We start from the raw sequence: 15,199 nt of genomic DNA, 5'->3' as shown, positions 1-15,199 counted from the left end.
GTGTGTGTGTGTGTGTGTGTGTGTGTGTGTGTGTGTGTGTGTTCGCGTGTGTGTGTGTGGATGTGCGTGCGTGTGCGAGTGCGTGTGTCCGCACGTGTGCTGGAAAGCTGTGTGTGTGCGTGTGCGTGCGTGCATGAGTGTGTGCGATTGTGTATGTGCGTACGTGTGTGCAATTGTGTGTGTGTGTGCGTGCTTGCGTGCGTGTGTACCAGGGATGGAAATAAGCACCCGTCCACCTGCCAATGACGGATAACTTTCAGTGGTGACTGGTACATTTTTCAACCCACCAGTCACTTTGACGCGTGAAATTTTTCACCTCCACTCGAGCTATGAATAGCCTGAATGTCCAAGCGATTTTTTTGTCCAATGGGACTTGCCATTCTTCACCCTAAACTTGATTAAAATGCAGGAAATTGCATCTAATAATTAAAAAACCTGCCACAGTGACTGGTGGGGAAAAAACATAAATTCCACCCCTGGTGTGTACGTGTGTGTGCGTGTGTGAAAGTGATTGTGTGTATGTGCTCTTACAGTACCCAGCTGCTTTGATCAGTGCTTAATGCCTTAGGGACTTTTTCATCTGTCAAATTCGAGTCATTCATTGTAAATCCCATTGAATCCCATATTAAACACCTCACCAAAACTGCGTTTTTCCACCTTAAAACCATCTCCAGACGCCGCCCCTCTCTCACCCCTACCTCTGCTGAGACCCTCATTCACGCTTTCGTAACCTCCAGATTAGATTATTGCAATGCCCTACTCACTGGTCTCCCCACTAAATTGATTAACCGTCTACAATACATTCAGAACTCAGCAGCTAGATTGCTAACACACACCAGACCCTGGCATCACATTACCCCTATCCTCTATCAATTACACTGGCTTCCTATCCATTCACGTATCCATTTCAAAATTCTCCTCCTCGTATACAAGGCCCAGCACAACCTTGCACCCTCCTACATCACAAGTCTCCTCACCCCATACAATCCCACCCGCACACTACGATCCACTGACTCACTCCTCCTTACAGTTCCCTCCACACACCTGCGCACCATGGGCGACAGGGCATTTAGTGTTGTTGGCCCCAAACTTTGGAATTCTCTTCCACTGTCACTTCGTCAATGCTCTACACTATCTACTTTCAAATCTAAGCTAAAGACACACCTTTTCACTTCTGCTTTTTAACTTCACTGACAGGCACTTCCACTTATTTTAATTATCAGTCTATTTTTCTTATTTTACATATTATTTATTCCCCCTCATTTTTATTTTATTTTCAAATGCATTCTACTTCTTTTTTCTTATTTTAAAAACATTTATTTTTATTGTAAGTTACTTTTATTTCTATTTTATTTTTGCATTTTAATTACTCTACTATTGTTAATTCACTGAAGCTTTGTTATATTTTCTCTACTGTTATGTATTTTTTTTTATTGTAAAGTGTCCTTGGGTATTTTGAAAGGCGCTCAAAAATAAAATGTATTATTATTATGTATTATTGATTTATGGACACAAATAAAAATGATCACGCTCTCTCTCTCTCCCTCTCCCCCCCCTTCTCTCTCTCTCTCTGCCCCCCCTTCTCTCTCTCTCTCCCTCTCTTTCTCTCTCTCTCTCTCTCTCTCTCTCTCTCTCGCTCTCTCCCCCCGCCCTTCTCTCTCTCTCTCTCTCTCTCTCTCTCTATCCCCCCTTCTCTCTCTCTCTCTGTATCCTCCCTTCTCTCTCTCTCTCTCTCTCTCTCTCTCTCTCTCTCTCTCTCTCTCTCTCTCTCTCTCCCCTTCTCTCTCTCTCTCTGTCTCTCTGCCCCCCCCCCTTCTCTCTCTCTCTCTCTCTCTCCATCAGAACCAGTTGCAGCGTCTGCGTCGTGAGGAGGCTGAGCGGAGGCGGTTGCGTCTTCAGCGGAGAGAGAAGCCCGATAAGGAGGAAGAGGAGGATGGAGATGGAGATGGAGACGAAGATGACGGCAGCCTCTTCACAGGCAGCTCTTCATCCTCCCAGAAACACACACAACGCTTCAGGTGCGTAACACATGCTCCAAATACAGGGGCGGGCCCTACCGTGGCTCATATGGTAGGGCACACGTTTACCACTCAGCCGACCCGGGTTCGATTCCCGGTCCGGGTCCTTTGCCGGTCCTTCCCCATCTCTCTCTCTCTCAGCTCACTTCCTGTCTCTCCTCCACTGTCCTGTCTCACAAAAAACAATAAAGGCTGAAAACCCCCCCCCCCCCCCAAAAAAAAAAAAAGTTTCCTCCAAAATATACAGGAGCGTAGCAGCAAATTGTGATGCCCAATCAGCTCCAATGGATCCCCACAGCCATATATCTACAGGGAATGTGTGTGGGCCCCCTATATACATGGGGCCCCCTGGTGACTCACTCACACTTTAGCCCCCTGTACTGTACAACACCCCTGGTCATATACACTTCATTGCAGTGCTATATGTAACTATGCAACAGTGTAAACAGGGATGGAAATTAGCACCCTTATCAGCCAAATGCTGTTGAAATCTAGAACTGGCTAGTAGATTTTGGACACCAAAAAGTAATGTACTATTGAGTATTTGGTGGAATGTTATATGTCAATATTTTGCGAAGTTAATATCCACCCCACCAAGTCTGTTGAAGTTCTGAGTTCCCCAGAGTTTGCTTAGTGATCATCATCATAATGTACTGACTCTTCCCTCTATATCCCACACCCTTTTCTCGTTCCAGTGTCCCAAACGGTTCTACAGAAACGTCTTCTGAGGCAGAGCTTGAAGGCAGCGGTTCTGCGGCTGTTGGAGCCAACATGAACTCCTCATTTTCTCGGGGTCAACGGTCTTCAGGCGTGCCAACCAAACACAGCCAAAGAGACAATGCTGATGTGCAGGCTAACGAACAAAACTCCTCCTTGCTCACGGACAGTGACAGCAGTTTTCTGTCTGTTGAGCCAGTGAAGGAGCACCAGAGGAGTTTACTACTCTCTGCCCAGACAATAGAGGAACAACAGGAAGCGTCTAGTGAGGAACTTCATGAGCAGGACGAGGAGGAGGAGCAGATGGCGAGGAGAGAGAATGAGCCTCTGGGGGTGGCGCAAAGTAAGCAGACTGAACATGCCAAGCAGCCAAGACATCTGGTCAAGCAGAGTAAGAACACGACAAGTAGCCAAGAACATGACGAGGAGCCGAGCGGCGAGACGAGGAAACACGAGAGCAGCGACGACGACGATGACGAGGAGGAGCAGAGTGGGCAGAACGAGTCAGGTGGCTCCTTCTCTTACGCACGTCACGTCAACCAATCACAGAGGCCCAGGCGGAGGCCACCAGTCCAGATGCGGGTACAAACTCTCAGGACCTCGCTGGCCACCAAGTCTCGCTCCGAAGACAACCTCCTTCAGCTTCTCCACAACGACAACTTGCCTCCCGCTCAAGCCGTTGCGCGCGCCTCCAGCGACACCACAGGCAAGGCGACGGACACCAGGCAGACCATGATGTCACAACAGGGCAGATTGCCGCTCAGTCGCAGCCTGACGGAGCTGGCCAAAGTGAGCACGGAACAGACTCCCACAAAGCAGACCAGTGGAGAAGACCAGACGCCGCCTGAGATACTTGACGATCGTCTGACACACAGCCTTCCCGCCAAGCACCTGGCCAGGGCGTTGAGGAGGGCTCAGGCCAGAGTAAATCACTCGATGAGCACAGACCCAGAGCTGCAGATACTGCCCTCTAGTGGTGTGGTGATGGAGGATGATCAGTACAATGACTCCAGCTCTCCGGACGACACGCCCAGCAAGAGGTCACCAGGTCAGCATCACAAGAAGCTGACGCTAGCCCAACTCTACCGCATACGCACCTCGCTAGTGCTCAACTCCGCACTTACTGCCTCGTAAGTACACAAGTGTATACATTACTTTTAGGGTCAGACAGAAACAGTGGTTATTGTGAGAGAGAATGTAATTATCAGTAGCCTATACGGCCACTTCACCTGATTTCCTAACGGATTTATACAATGTCTCTGCTCACCTGAACTACTAAATCGAAGATGTGTTATTGTTAAAGACTAAAAAAAATCATCTGAAGCAACTATTTTTATTTTTTTTGTATATGCTAGTAATGGTTTATCCAGGCTGGCTTGTTCAAATTCTGTTGACTGTTCTAACTTCGCACTTGCCATTTTACAAGTCTCTCCAAAGATTTTCTTTGTTTTAGGCCCTCTCTGGTCTCTCTTAAACGTTCTGCAAAATATAATGTTATGTCATTTATTTTTCCAGGGAGGTGTAACCACTGTGGCGGACATCAGGATGCAATCCCATGCACATCAGAGTATGAACTACTTCACAGTCTACTTAACATGACACAAACAACCCCGGCAATATATAGTTTATAGGAAACCCTAAAGTTTATAGTGCTACCTTGTTTCCTTAGCACACCCTAAAACATTTCATGTGTTTCTGCACAAATGGAGTAACACACAAACCAAAAATGGCTCATATTGTATTTTGCACTTTGTTCACATGTAGCATTAAAAAGAAAGAAAGATAGACAGGTGTTTGAGGAATCGTGTCATAAAAGATTTTGGAATCATGACAAGATGGATCCTTACAGCAGAGGAAGACCATGGACTTCTGGTTTTGCCACACAACAAAATAAGCCAAAACATTACCATGACCTTTGAACTCTTGATGCTCATGGCATGGAGGAGGAACTACTGAAGAGGAACTGAACTGACCTGAACTAAACTTTGCCCTGATTTGAAAATGTCCAAAGAAGAACTGTTTTCAGTGTTACTTACTGTATTTTAAGCAGCGATGCAAGAAACACAATTTACATCACTTGCTTCAAGTGTGGGCTCATAGTTGTATGTAAACAAAAATATATTTACTTTTATTAGAATTTAATATTATTTATATGATGTTGAGGAAAAACAAAACTTGCCTTGCTTTTTTTTATTGTTACACAGCTTTGGTGGTCTGTTTCATTTTTACTCCATGACATTCTCCTTTGTGTCTTCTCCTGGATGTACATTTGTTACTGAATATATGATACAATGTTACAGCTTTACGTCCCTGTTCATTCTTCCAACGGAGCAGCTGATTATATTATACCAGGGATGTCAAACTCAGGCCTGGGGGCCAAATTTGGCCCGCGGAACCATTTTATTTGGCCCGCGAGATCATTTCAAATGTGTATTACAGTTGGCTCACATACACCATTAATATATAGCGTAACATGACTTGAACATGGAATTTGCTGTGTCACAGGATGTGGAGATACATTTTAACTAACAAATATGATGGGAAAGACTGTATGCACAACTTAACTACAAGTATGAAGTGTATGCATGAACAATTTTAGTCCATTTGTAAAAATAATTGTTGAGTTCGGTCTGCGACTTCGTTCCAGATTTTGATTTTGGCCCTCAGTCAATTTGAGTTTGACATCCCTGTATTATACTGTACTATAGCAGAGCATGGCGGGAGGCCGATGGAGGAGTTTTGTGTATGAGGTGTAGCTTTAAAGGTGCGCTGTGTTTTTAGTAGTTTATTACCAGAATTCACATATTCATTATGACTGCGAAAATGACACTTTTCATTCTGTACATGAAAATGTGGATCTTCTCCATGGTCAGCCATTTTGAATTTCCAGAAATAGACATTTTTAGCTGCAAAACTTGCTGTGCTTTGGACATGCTGGTAAATATTACTTTATTATTTAGTAAATATTCATGAAAAGGTAAAAATAGGAAGCACAGTTACCATAAGCAGCATAGTTGCAATATCTGCTCTAACCACCATCTTACACAGTGCACCTTTAAGCTGTAGCTTTGAAAGCAGCTGAATTTAAAGAGGCAATACATGCTGTATTCTCAATGTCCATTTCTGCTGTTTTTTGCTATACGTTCTCATTCCATTGTGTTATTTGTTCTCATTATTATTCTATGTGTGTGTATTAATGTGCACGCAGGCGCGCACAAATAAAAGATCAAAAAGACCTCGTTTGAGTCCAATCCAAAATAATGACTCTGCTCCTGGCCAGTTTGGCTACTGCTGCTGGATTCTCGTTTCTCACCAAGCAGTTGAAAGCAGAGAGCAGTACTGCACTTTTGTTGACAGGGCTGGACTGGTAATCTGGCATACAGGGCATTTTCCCGGTGGGCTGGACTGGTAATCTGGCATACAGGGCATTTTCCCGGTGGGCTGGACTGGTAATCTGGCATACAGGGCATTTTCCCGGTGGGCCGACAGTCATCAAGGGCCAACACTTATTTTTTTTTTTTAAACTTAAAGGGGTATGCCACTATTTTGGGGCTTAATACAGTTAAAATCATTGGCCAGGGTTTATAAAGGTAAGGCTACATGCTACACGGATCCATTGACTTTCACTAGCTTAGCTACATACTCCCTCTTTTAACTTGTCTTAAAGCAAGACAACGCTTAACATGAAAAATAAGACACTTTACCACCTTTATAAACCCTGGCCAACAATTTTAACTGTATTAAGCCCCAAAATAGTGGCATACCCCTTTAAGAGATTGGTCCTCAATTTAGATGGGGTGTCCCATTGGTCTGTCTTTCTAAACAGTGGACTGAGCCAGCCAATCATGACATCGTAGAAAAGCAAGGAGGGCAGTGTTGGGGCCTGGCCTCAGTGTTGCCAGATTTGGGCGGTTACCCGCCCTATTGGGCTGCTTGGCGTTTTTTTTTCTGCAGTTTCACGCCCATAGAAATCAATGCAATTTGTTGAAATTTGGGCGGAATTTCGTGCATTTTGGCAGCTTTTGAGAACCTTTTGGGCGGGAATTGATCAGACACATCTGGCAACACTGCCTGGCCTATGCCTATGCCGGGCTGTTTTTCGACCCCTGTCCAGTCCTGTTTGTTGATATAACTAGAACTGCATGTGCGCCTTCAGTAATGTAAGGAATCTTGAGGGGGGATTTACCTTCTATTTTTAACAGCTGCCTGCAGTGATGCACTGTGACCAAAAGGGGCAGTACGTCTTTCTCCGCAAATAGGACTAGCATAATTGATACAAGATTATTTCATGATTGTTTATTTTATGTACTGACAACTTTATAACGCCATGTTTTTTAACAGGCTAAAAGATTTGTTACTCCAAGATGAGTTAGCACTGTGGCATTAAAAAAGGGACAAGATTTTTTTTGTTATTCAGTGAATTTTCCTACCGCTTCATCTGTTACAGGGGCCATGTAGCTACAACTTTGTCTTCATAAAGGCCTACCTTTTCAAATAGGCTAGTGATTCTCAACCTTTTTTGAACAAACGTCCACTTGGCATCATCACAAGCCTCCCAACGCCCCCTTGACCTCATCATAAGCCTGGCAAGTTAACGCATCCTTAATGTTAAAAAATGAAATGGCCTAATGCCACCCAATGGCAACTAAGCACGCCCCCTCTCAGCTGTATTCTTCTCAACGCCCCCCCTAGAGCTCCCCAACGCCCCCCTGGGGGGGGGCTGTACCACCCTAGTTGAGAAACACTAAAACAGGCCTAAACACTCTACTCATGGCCTCTATTGTTTTTTTCCTCTATTGGTATTTCCCTGTTTTCTCCGTGCAACACTGAGGCAAGAGGTGACAAGCAAAATAAAAGGGCAGGAGGTGCTGAAGAAACAAAGTATCCAAGGCATTCTTACCAAAAAAGTTAAAATAGCTTTATTAAATGGTTAAATCAGCAGGACCTGCGCCAGTGACGCTTCAGTATTGACTCTACCCTGATGAAGGCCACTCCTTGGCCGAAACATGTTGGCGGTTTTACCTTTTCTACAATGATTTAGCCATTTAATAAAGCTATTTTAACTTTTTTGGGAAGAATGCCTTGGATACTTTGTTTCTTTTGCATCCTATTTTTTGACCAAAGAGCACCTTCGGACTACCAACCAAAAAACGCCTTATCCTCTTGTGCCTTGCTGCATGCAGGAGGACACAGTCTCCACTAGAGGGCAGTAGAGCAGCACTGGGGCTCAGTGTTCGCCAGGCCTGCATAACTGTATCATAGACACCAGTGGTCTTCAAAATGGGGGCCAGGGACCCCTGGGGGGCTACTAGGGGGTGCTAGGTGGGTCACGGTAGGTTGGCAGGAAAAGCATCCACATCCTTACTGCTTAAAAACTCAATCACTGTGGCTCCCTTTCAATAGCGCCAGAAACGGCCCAGTAGCCATTACTCCCCTGGTCCAAAGAAGCAGCTGACAAAACTGTTCCCTCAGTAGTACGTAATTGATCACTGTTTAGTGTTCGGTGTTAAAAAGAAAACGAAGAAAAAAAAGAGAAACTAATTTGGATTCTGAGCATTTGTGTCGTCATTCTCTTGGGTCACTTTTTTACAGACAGCATCTCAAACACAGACGAGACTGACTAGGCACCATGACCAGGCACCATGACTACCTCATTATCATGACCACATTACATTAGACTCAGCGGACACTTTTATTCAAAGAGATTCAGGGCATTGGATGCAGATGCAGGGCATTGGTTATAGTCCATGGAGCAATATGGGATGAAGTGTGTTGCTGAAGGGTACTTCAGCCATGGATGGAGGTGTAGGGAGAGGTAGGTTTGAGTGGGATTCGAACCTGCAACCCTCTGATCTAAAGACCACCTCCTAACGATTAGGCCACAGTTACCCCATGACTACTGTATACTATGAGCAGTCTGAGTGTGTGTCTGTACGATGTTTTTAAAAAATGATTATTATTTTTATTTGTGGCTTTTTTGCATTTATTTGATAGGACATTATGAGATGGTGACAGGAAATGAATGGGAGAGAGAGACGGGGGAGGATCGGGTAAATGACCTCATGCTGGAATCGAACCTGAGTCCCCGGTAGAACAGTGCAGTGCCCTACCGTTTGAGACACGGCCGGACCTGATGCTTTAGTTTTATTTATTTAATAACAGCATAGCCTACCTTCATGTGAACTGTGATGTTCTGAAATGAGATCTGTACGTGAAGGTGCTTCACAGAGCTGAGCTAGAACTGGAAATCAAATCTGAAGGAGGCCATGAAAGAAAGAGGCAGTGTGCTGGGGGAGAAAACTGCAGCCTGTTGACTGTTGAGTTTCATTTGTTTCCACCAATGTAATCCCATTAATAAATAATAACAATGAACAACAATTTTATATGACATATTCTGAAATAGCGGTGGCAGAAAAGTAATATGCAGAATTCCAGATGACTGGAACGTTGGATTTGAGTGGTCCCCGTGCGCAGTGCAGTGCAGCGCAGTGGCCCTGAGCAAGAGGTGTGTTGACAGGTGATTATATCTATTAATCTCTGGATTACAGCATGTTGATGCCACACATGCCCCGTAATCTGTGGGGTTAAGCAGCACGGCCCTATCTACTGTGAGTTTTGTCCAGTAATCTAATCCCTGCTGCTGCTGCTGTACTGTACGCACACATCTGGCTCTGCTGTGGGGAACTGAACGGTGTAATCCTCCATTACAGAACACTTTTATTATGCTCCACTGATGAGCCCCTGCATTTTAATTATGGAAATGCCGTTTGCATATCCAGAGGCCAAACTAAGTAATTGCATAACATTATTCAATTAGCTTTGCCCTCTCTCTGTCACTCTCACTCTCAATCTCGCTGCCTTTCTCTCATCCTCCCCCTCACTTCAACATCAACTGACTGTCTCTCTGTCTGTTTTTTATATGCAAGCGGAAGCTTCGCTTATTACAAAGGGTCTTTTCAGGCCAGCCCTTTATTATGGATGTTAATTGTCTCTGTATATCATTCACAACTATTATCATTATTATTATTATTATTATTATTATTATTATTATTATTATTATTATTATTATTATTATCATTATCATTATTATTATTATTATGTAATAATACAATTATTATTCATGACAGCCTTTTCAAACCCAGTGATGATGTGTGAGTTTGTGTTGTAGGCCTACTCACGGTGGCTTTGGTCAAGCCAAGGACAAAAAAGACATTCAACTGCCACCACCCATTGATGTTGATTGATATCTACGTAAAAGAACAAATACAAAAATAAAATGAACATCACATTTTGGCACACATCTCCTCGGATCAAATGTATGGAAGACCAAATGTTGGGCTCATCTGCCTGTCAGCTGGTTGCACCATACTTTACATAACAATGATTCAATTCTTGATGTTGGCATTATTTTGGTATTTAGCAGCAATGCTTATGGTTCACCTATTCTCTCCACCGTCCACTTAGTGATATTCACATTACTCTCACATTCAGAGTTTTGACTATGATCTCAAAAAAGCCCTGGCCTGGCAACAATGCAAAAATATGTAGCACTAAATATTTTTTAAAAAATATATTGATTAATTGAGTTATTAATTTCAGGTACTGTATATATTGCCCAGTATCAGGATTTTGATATTTGGAAACTAGGACTGTACTATCCAGACTCCTAACTCATTTACTTTCACCAAACGAGGACTTGGTTTGGTATGAGACTGACCCAATATTGAATACAGGACGTCTCAGATGGAAAGTGGATAAAGGTCTTCAAAACCCCTAGTGTATATCCTAAGGCAGTGGTGTAGTTTACGTAGAACGCGGGTATACGGAGTATACCCACTTCTAAATTTCAGGGATTTCAGTATACCCACTTGAAATAGATTGATCCATTGTTTTGAATAGCACAAATATATACAGTATACACACTTCAAAAAATGCTCAAATATACAGTATACCCACCATGAAAAAGTAGACTACACCACTGTCCTGAGGCACACTGATGACGTAAACTTATCATAAAGTAAACAGTTACTAAACACAGACTAAACTCTGTGAGTCGTGACTTAGAAAACAAACAGAATGGGATGATGGATCCCAGGAAATAACTTCATAACGACTGAAAAAGTGTCAGCGTTCCCCCAAACAATGGGTTGAAAGGTTTGTGGTGCAGGAATACCATAATCTTGTCTCCCCAAAACACTTTTCTTTGCTGCACTACCTTGCATTTTCTCTAAACAAATGTGTCAGATGGGAGTCTAGTTGTAAAATCACGGTAGGAAGAGATACAATAAAAGGAGACTACACCATTGCCTTGCCATTGATATTTTTTTTGCCTCTCATTATATGCTTGCGAAATGACTGTATACAAAACTGAACATGACATTTTATATGCTTAGTCTATGTACTGCCGATTGTACTGGCTTTCATTTAGTCTGAGGTGATTGTGTATGGTACCACAATTTTGTTTTCATTTTATTTAGTGTTTCTTCTTGTTGGTAGATATCAAAATCCTATTCGACAGACAGACCTTCACCTCCGTTGTATTGTATCGTGTACTGGAAAGCTGGTTTTGGGTATTAACGTGCAGATTATGCTGTGTTTCAGACATCCTGTGGGTCATTCCATGTCAATTCACATGATTCCCTAGAATCTCCCCAGGTGACTCTCTCCGATTTACCCTATATCTCTCATACAGGTACCCTTTGATGTCAATTGAAAGAATACCAAGTATTAGCACCCTACGTCCAACGGTTGCGGAGATGAAGCCCTCCAAAGTTGGGGTGCCATGCCCACTTTTCAAGCCTGTGAATTGCATACAAAATTTACAAGCAGATTTTGACACCTCTGGTTTTAGTTTGAAGGAAGATACAGGCCTAAAAATCACCATGGCCCCTCAATATGACCCTGTCTACCAGATGATGTACTTAAAAATAGCATGTCTTGGTTATTTTTGGCTGTATTAAGCCTTAAAAACTGAATTTGTGAAAAGCGTGTTGAAGAGTCTTGCCATTTTGGGGTTCCAGATCTAGGAAACTGTGTATGCTTTGGGAGTCATAATTGATTTTCCATCATATTTGGGAACTGTACAGTGTATTCCAAAAAATGTAGGGCGCTCAGACTTAAAAAGATAAAATAGGAGGGACTCGAAAACAGCTTTGGGACAAAATGACCTTACGGTACCCTCTACTTCAGGCCTCAAATTAACCATGTGGGCACTTGATAACTGGAACGCCCTTTTAACCCCATGTACAGTAGCACTGTATCAAACATTCAAGCTTGGAAAAACTTTGTTTTTCAAAGTTCTTCATATTAATCTTGGCCTTCAAAGTATATGTTTTTCTCTATATCTCATCACAGTGTCTATTTTGTCTGCTGCCATCTGCTGGTCTAAAAAAGTAACAACAGCGTAATGTAAGAAAACAACAGGGGCTGGAAAATCTTGCCCATAATTTAGCAATAAAGCACTGTAATTATTATACCGTATATTGCTAAATACTAATTATGATTTTAACAAGCATGATGCATATAGTTTAAATAACTTCTTAAGTGTGACTGCTTAATGCTCAATCAAGATGCCAGTGCCAAGATGGCCTCACCCTGCACTACATTTCTACCACACATGGGGGTGGGGGTGTCCTGGTAGAAATGTAATCATGATTGAGAATTCTGCATAATGCTCGTTAAAAATCATAATTATTGGTAGCCTAGCGAGCTTAACCCCTCGGGCGTCTAGGCTTCTAGGCTACTTTATTGGTAACTTATGGGCAAGATTTTCCAGCCCCTTTTGTTTTCTTACATTACACTGTTGTTGCTTTTTTTGACCAGCAGATGGCGGCAGAGAAAACAGACACTGTGATGAGACATAGACAAATACATATAATTTCAAGGCCAAGATTAATATGAAGAACTTTGAAAAACAAAGTTTTTCCAAGCTTGAATGTTTGATACAGTGCTACTGTACATGGGGTTAAAAGGGCGTTCCAGTCATCAAGTGCCCACATGGTTAATTTAAGGCCTGAAGTAGAGGGTACCGTAAGGTCATTTTGTCCAAAAGCTGTTTTTGAGTCCCTCCTATTCCATCATTAAAAGTCTGAGCGCTCTACTTTTTTTGGAATACACTGTACAGTTCACCAATATGATGGAAAATCAATTATAACTCCCAAAGCATACATAGTTTCCAAGATCTGGAACCCCAAAATGGCAAGACTCTTCATCACGCTTTTCACAAATTCAGTTTTTAAGGCTTAATATAGCCAAAAATAACCAAGGCATGCTATTTGTAAGTACTTCATCTGGTAGACAGGGTCATATTGAGGGGCCATGGTGATTTTTAGGCCTGTATCTTCCTTCAAACTAAAACCAGAGGTGTCAAAATCTGCTTGTAAATTTTGTATGCAATTCACAGGCTTGAAAAGTGGGCATGGCACCCCAACTTTGGAGGGCTTCATCTCTGCAACCGTTGGACGTAGGGTGCTAATACTTGGTATTCTTTCAATTGACATCAAAAGGTACCTGTATGTGAGATATCGGGTAAATCGGAGAGGGTCATATGGGGAAGGCGTGTGAATTGACATGGAATGACCCCTGTGTGACTGGGTCTGCATTACAACCTGCTTTTTCCCGTGACAGATGTCAAATACCATCCTGTAAAAAATGTCAGATTAGCACAAAAGAGCATTTTGATTAATCCAACGATTACAGAAGCACTTAGGTTTATTAAAGTACCCCCCCTACCGCCCCATCCCTCCTCAAATCCCCTGCAGAGCAGAGCAAGCTTTGGGGTCGTCAGGGGATTACGTGCAGGTAGACACCATTGTCTACTCAAACAATCCACAAGCCATAAGCCTCCGCCTGACCCTTCCCCAGGCTTGTCACGACCCCGCTGGCAAACTAGGCAGTGGCCTAGGGCCCCCCAGGTAAAAGGAGGCCCCCCTGGTAATGACTCGCTATGTAATTGTACTCAAATGACAGCAATGACAACTTTGTGAGTAAGGCAAAAAAACCCTCCCAAAATCCATTGACTGAAATGCACAATGATACTGTTATCAAAATCTCTCTTGAGGTGGGGGGGCCCTCTCAAATAGTTTAAAGAGAAAGGGGGGGGGCTATGTTGTTCTTTGCCTAGGGCCCCCAAGTACCTTGCAGTGGCCCTGAACCCTCCTGGTTTCCAGCGCTCCCTCCTTCACTGCTCGTACGCTCCCCAGGGCACACGGGTCTCTGTTTGAACAATGGCTTTTACTCAATCAACACCATAATCCCTCCTGTGTAACATGGCGAACACATATGCTGGAGCTGAGTGTCACAGAAATCAAACAGGGACTAGTAGTAGTAGGCCTACCTGGTGATGGGATGGGATGTTTACGGGAGATGTACTGAATGAGACAAGCACTCTGACAAGCTGCAGCAGAGCTGACACCCAGCCTGCAGCTGCAGTCAGCTCAACACCCAGCCTGCAGCTGCACGAGTAGGCTACAGCAGTGGTTCCCAACCTATGGGTCGCCAAAGATCCACAGTGGGTCGTGACGCCCTCTTGATTTTAAGGGGTTTGATTTTTTTAATACATATAGCCCATGTTGAATAAATGACAAAGCATTTAAACTAATATATGCATAGAAGCAACAAAATGTAAGTGATACATTAAACATTTATACTACATTCATTCTAAATATTGAGGAATAAAATGATAATTATCATGTGACTCCCTCTCATGCGGGCGCTCATGCGATTGGGTCACCAAAGCTTACAATGGCAAAAATATGGGCCCCAAGATGAAAAAGGTTGGGAACCCCTGGGCTACAGTATACATACACTGTACACAGTAGCCTCACCAAGCCTCCTCATCACCCAGGGGTGAATGTTGTTGGTTTCTTACCAGTGCTGCCCCCTCTTTAAAATTTATCTTTTTATTCTTATTTTTACAGTTACATTAACTTATAGTGTGTATTGTGACAACATGAAATGTAACTAAATGATATTCAATTGTATAAAATTGATCAAATTAGTATGCGATATAAACGATATAGGAGAAAGGTCTCGATAATATACACTTTTATATCACGATAACGATATATATCGTTATATTGCCCAGCCCTACCGCAAACAAACAAACAAAATAAGCAGGTGCACTACAGATCTATATTGCTGCTGCATGGCTATTTCGGGTGCCTCTTCAGGGACACTTGTCTCAAATGGCATAGTGTGGTTGTATGTGATTTCTGCAGACCTTCCTTTTTTTTAAAGTCGTTTATTTGGGCAGTATTAAAACCCCTTAGCGCAGCACTATGGCTCTCTGTAATGTCATAGCAATGTTGTTATGATGTAGTTAAGCATTTTCAGCAAGTGAATAGGGTCGCCGGCTAACCCAGCTGAAGTAGGAGGCTACACCTCGTATTGCACACCTGCTGTAAAGTTTATACCAGTGCTACGTATCTGTGCCCACCCGTCTACTTTCACCCCTGTCTTATCTA

At 43.0% G+C, this 15,199-nt stretch overlaps 1 protein-coding gene across 3 annotated transcripts in view; it reads left to right on the top strand.

Annotated features, from left to right (window-relative positions):
- plekhg5b (pleckstrin homology domain containing, family G (with RhoGef domain) member 5b) overlaps positions 1 to 5,717 on the top strand; it is a 56,328-nt gene extending 50,611 nt beyond the window's left edge. For 2 of the 3 annotated variants that reach the window (XM_063207865.1, XM_063207866.1), the window contains exons 19-21: positions 1,843 to 2,018; positions 2,714 to 3,865; positions 4,251 to 5,717. In XM_063207865.1, coding sequence (XP_063063935.1) covers positions 1,843 to 2,018; positions 2,714 to 3,865; positions 4,251 to 4,260 — 1,338 coding nt within the window. In that variant the 3' untranslated portion in view covers positions 4,261 to 5,717. Of the gene's footprint in view, positions 1 to 1,842; positions 2,019 to 2,713; positions 3,870 to 4,250 lie in introns of those variants that run through there. The other variant, XM_063207867.1, reaches the window with a different exon arrangement.
- Positions 5,718 to 15,199: the final 9,482 nt, after the last annotated feature.

Source organism: Engraulis encrasicolus, chromosome 10 (genome assembly GCF_034702125.1).
Source record: "Engraulis encrasicolus isolate BLACKSEA-1 chromosome 10, IST_EnEncr_1.0, whole genome shotgun sequence".
NCBI classification, from domain to species: domain Eukaryota; kingdom Metazoa; phylum Chordata; class Actinopteri; order Clupeiformes; family Engraulidae; genus Engraulis; species Engraulis encrasicolus.
This window is presented reverse-complemented; position numbering and strand designations above follow the sequence as displayed.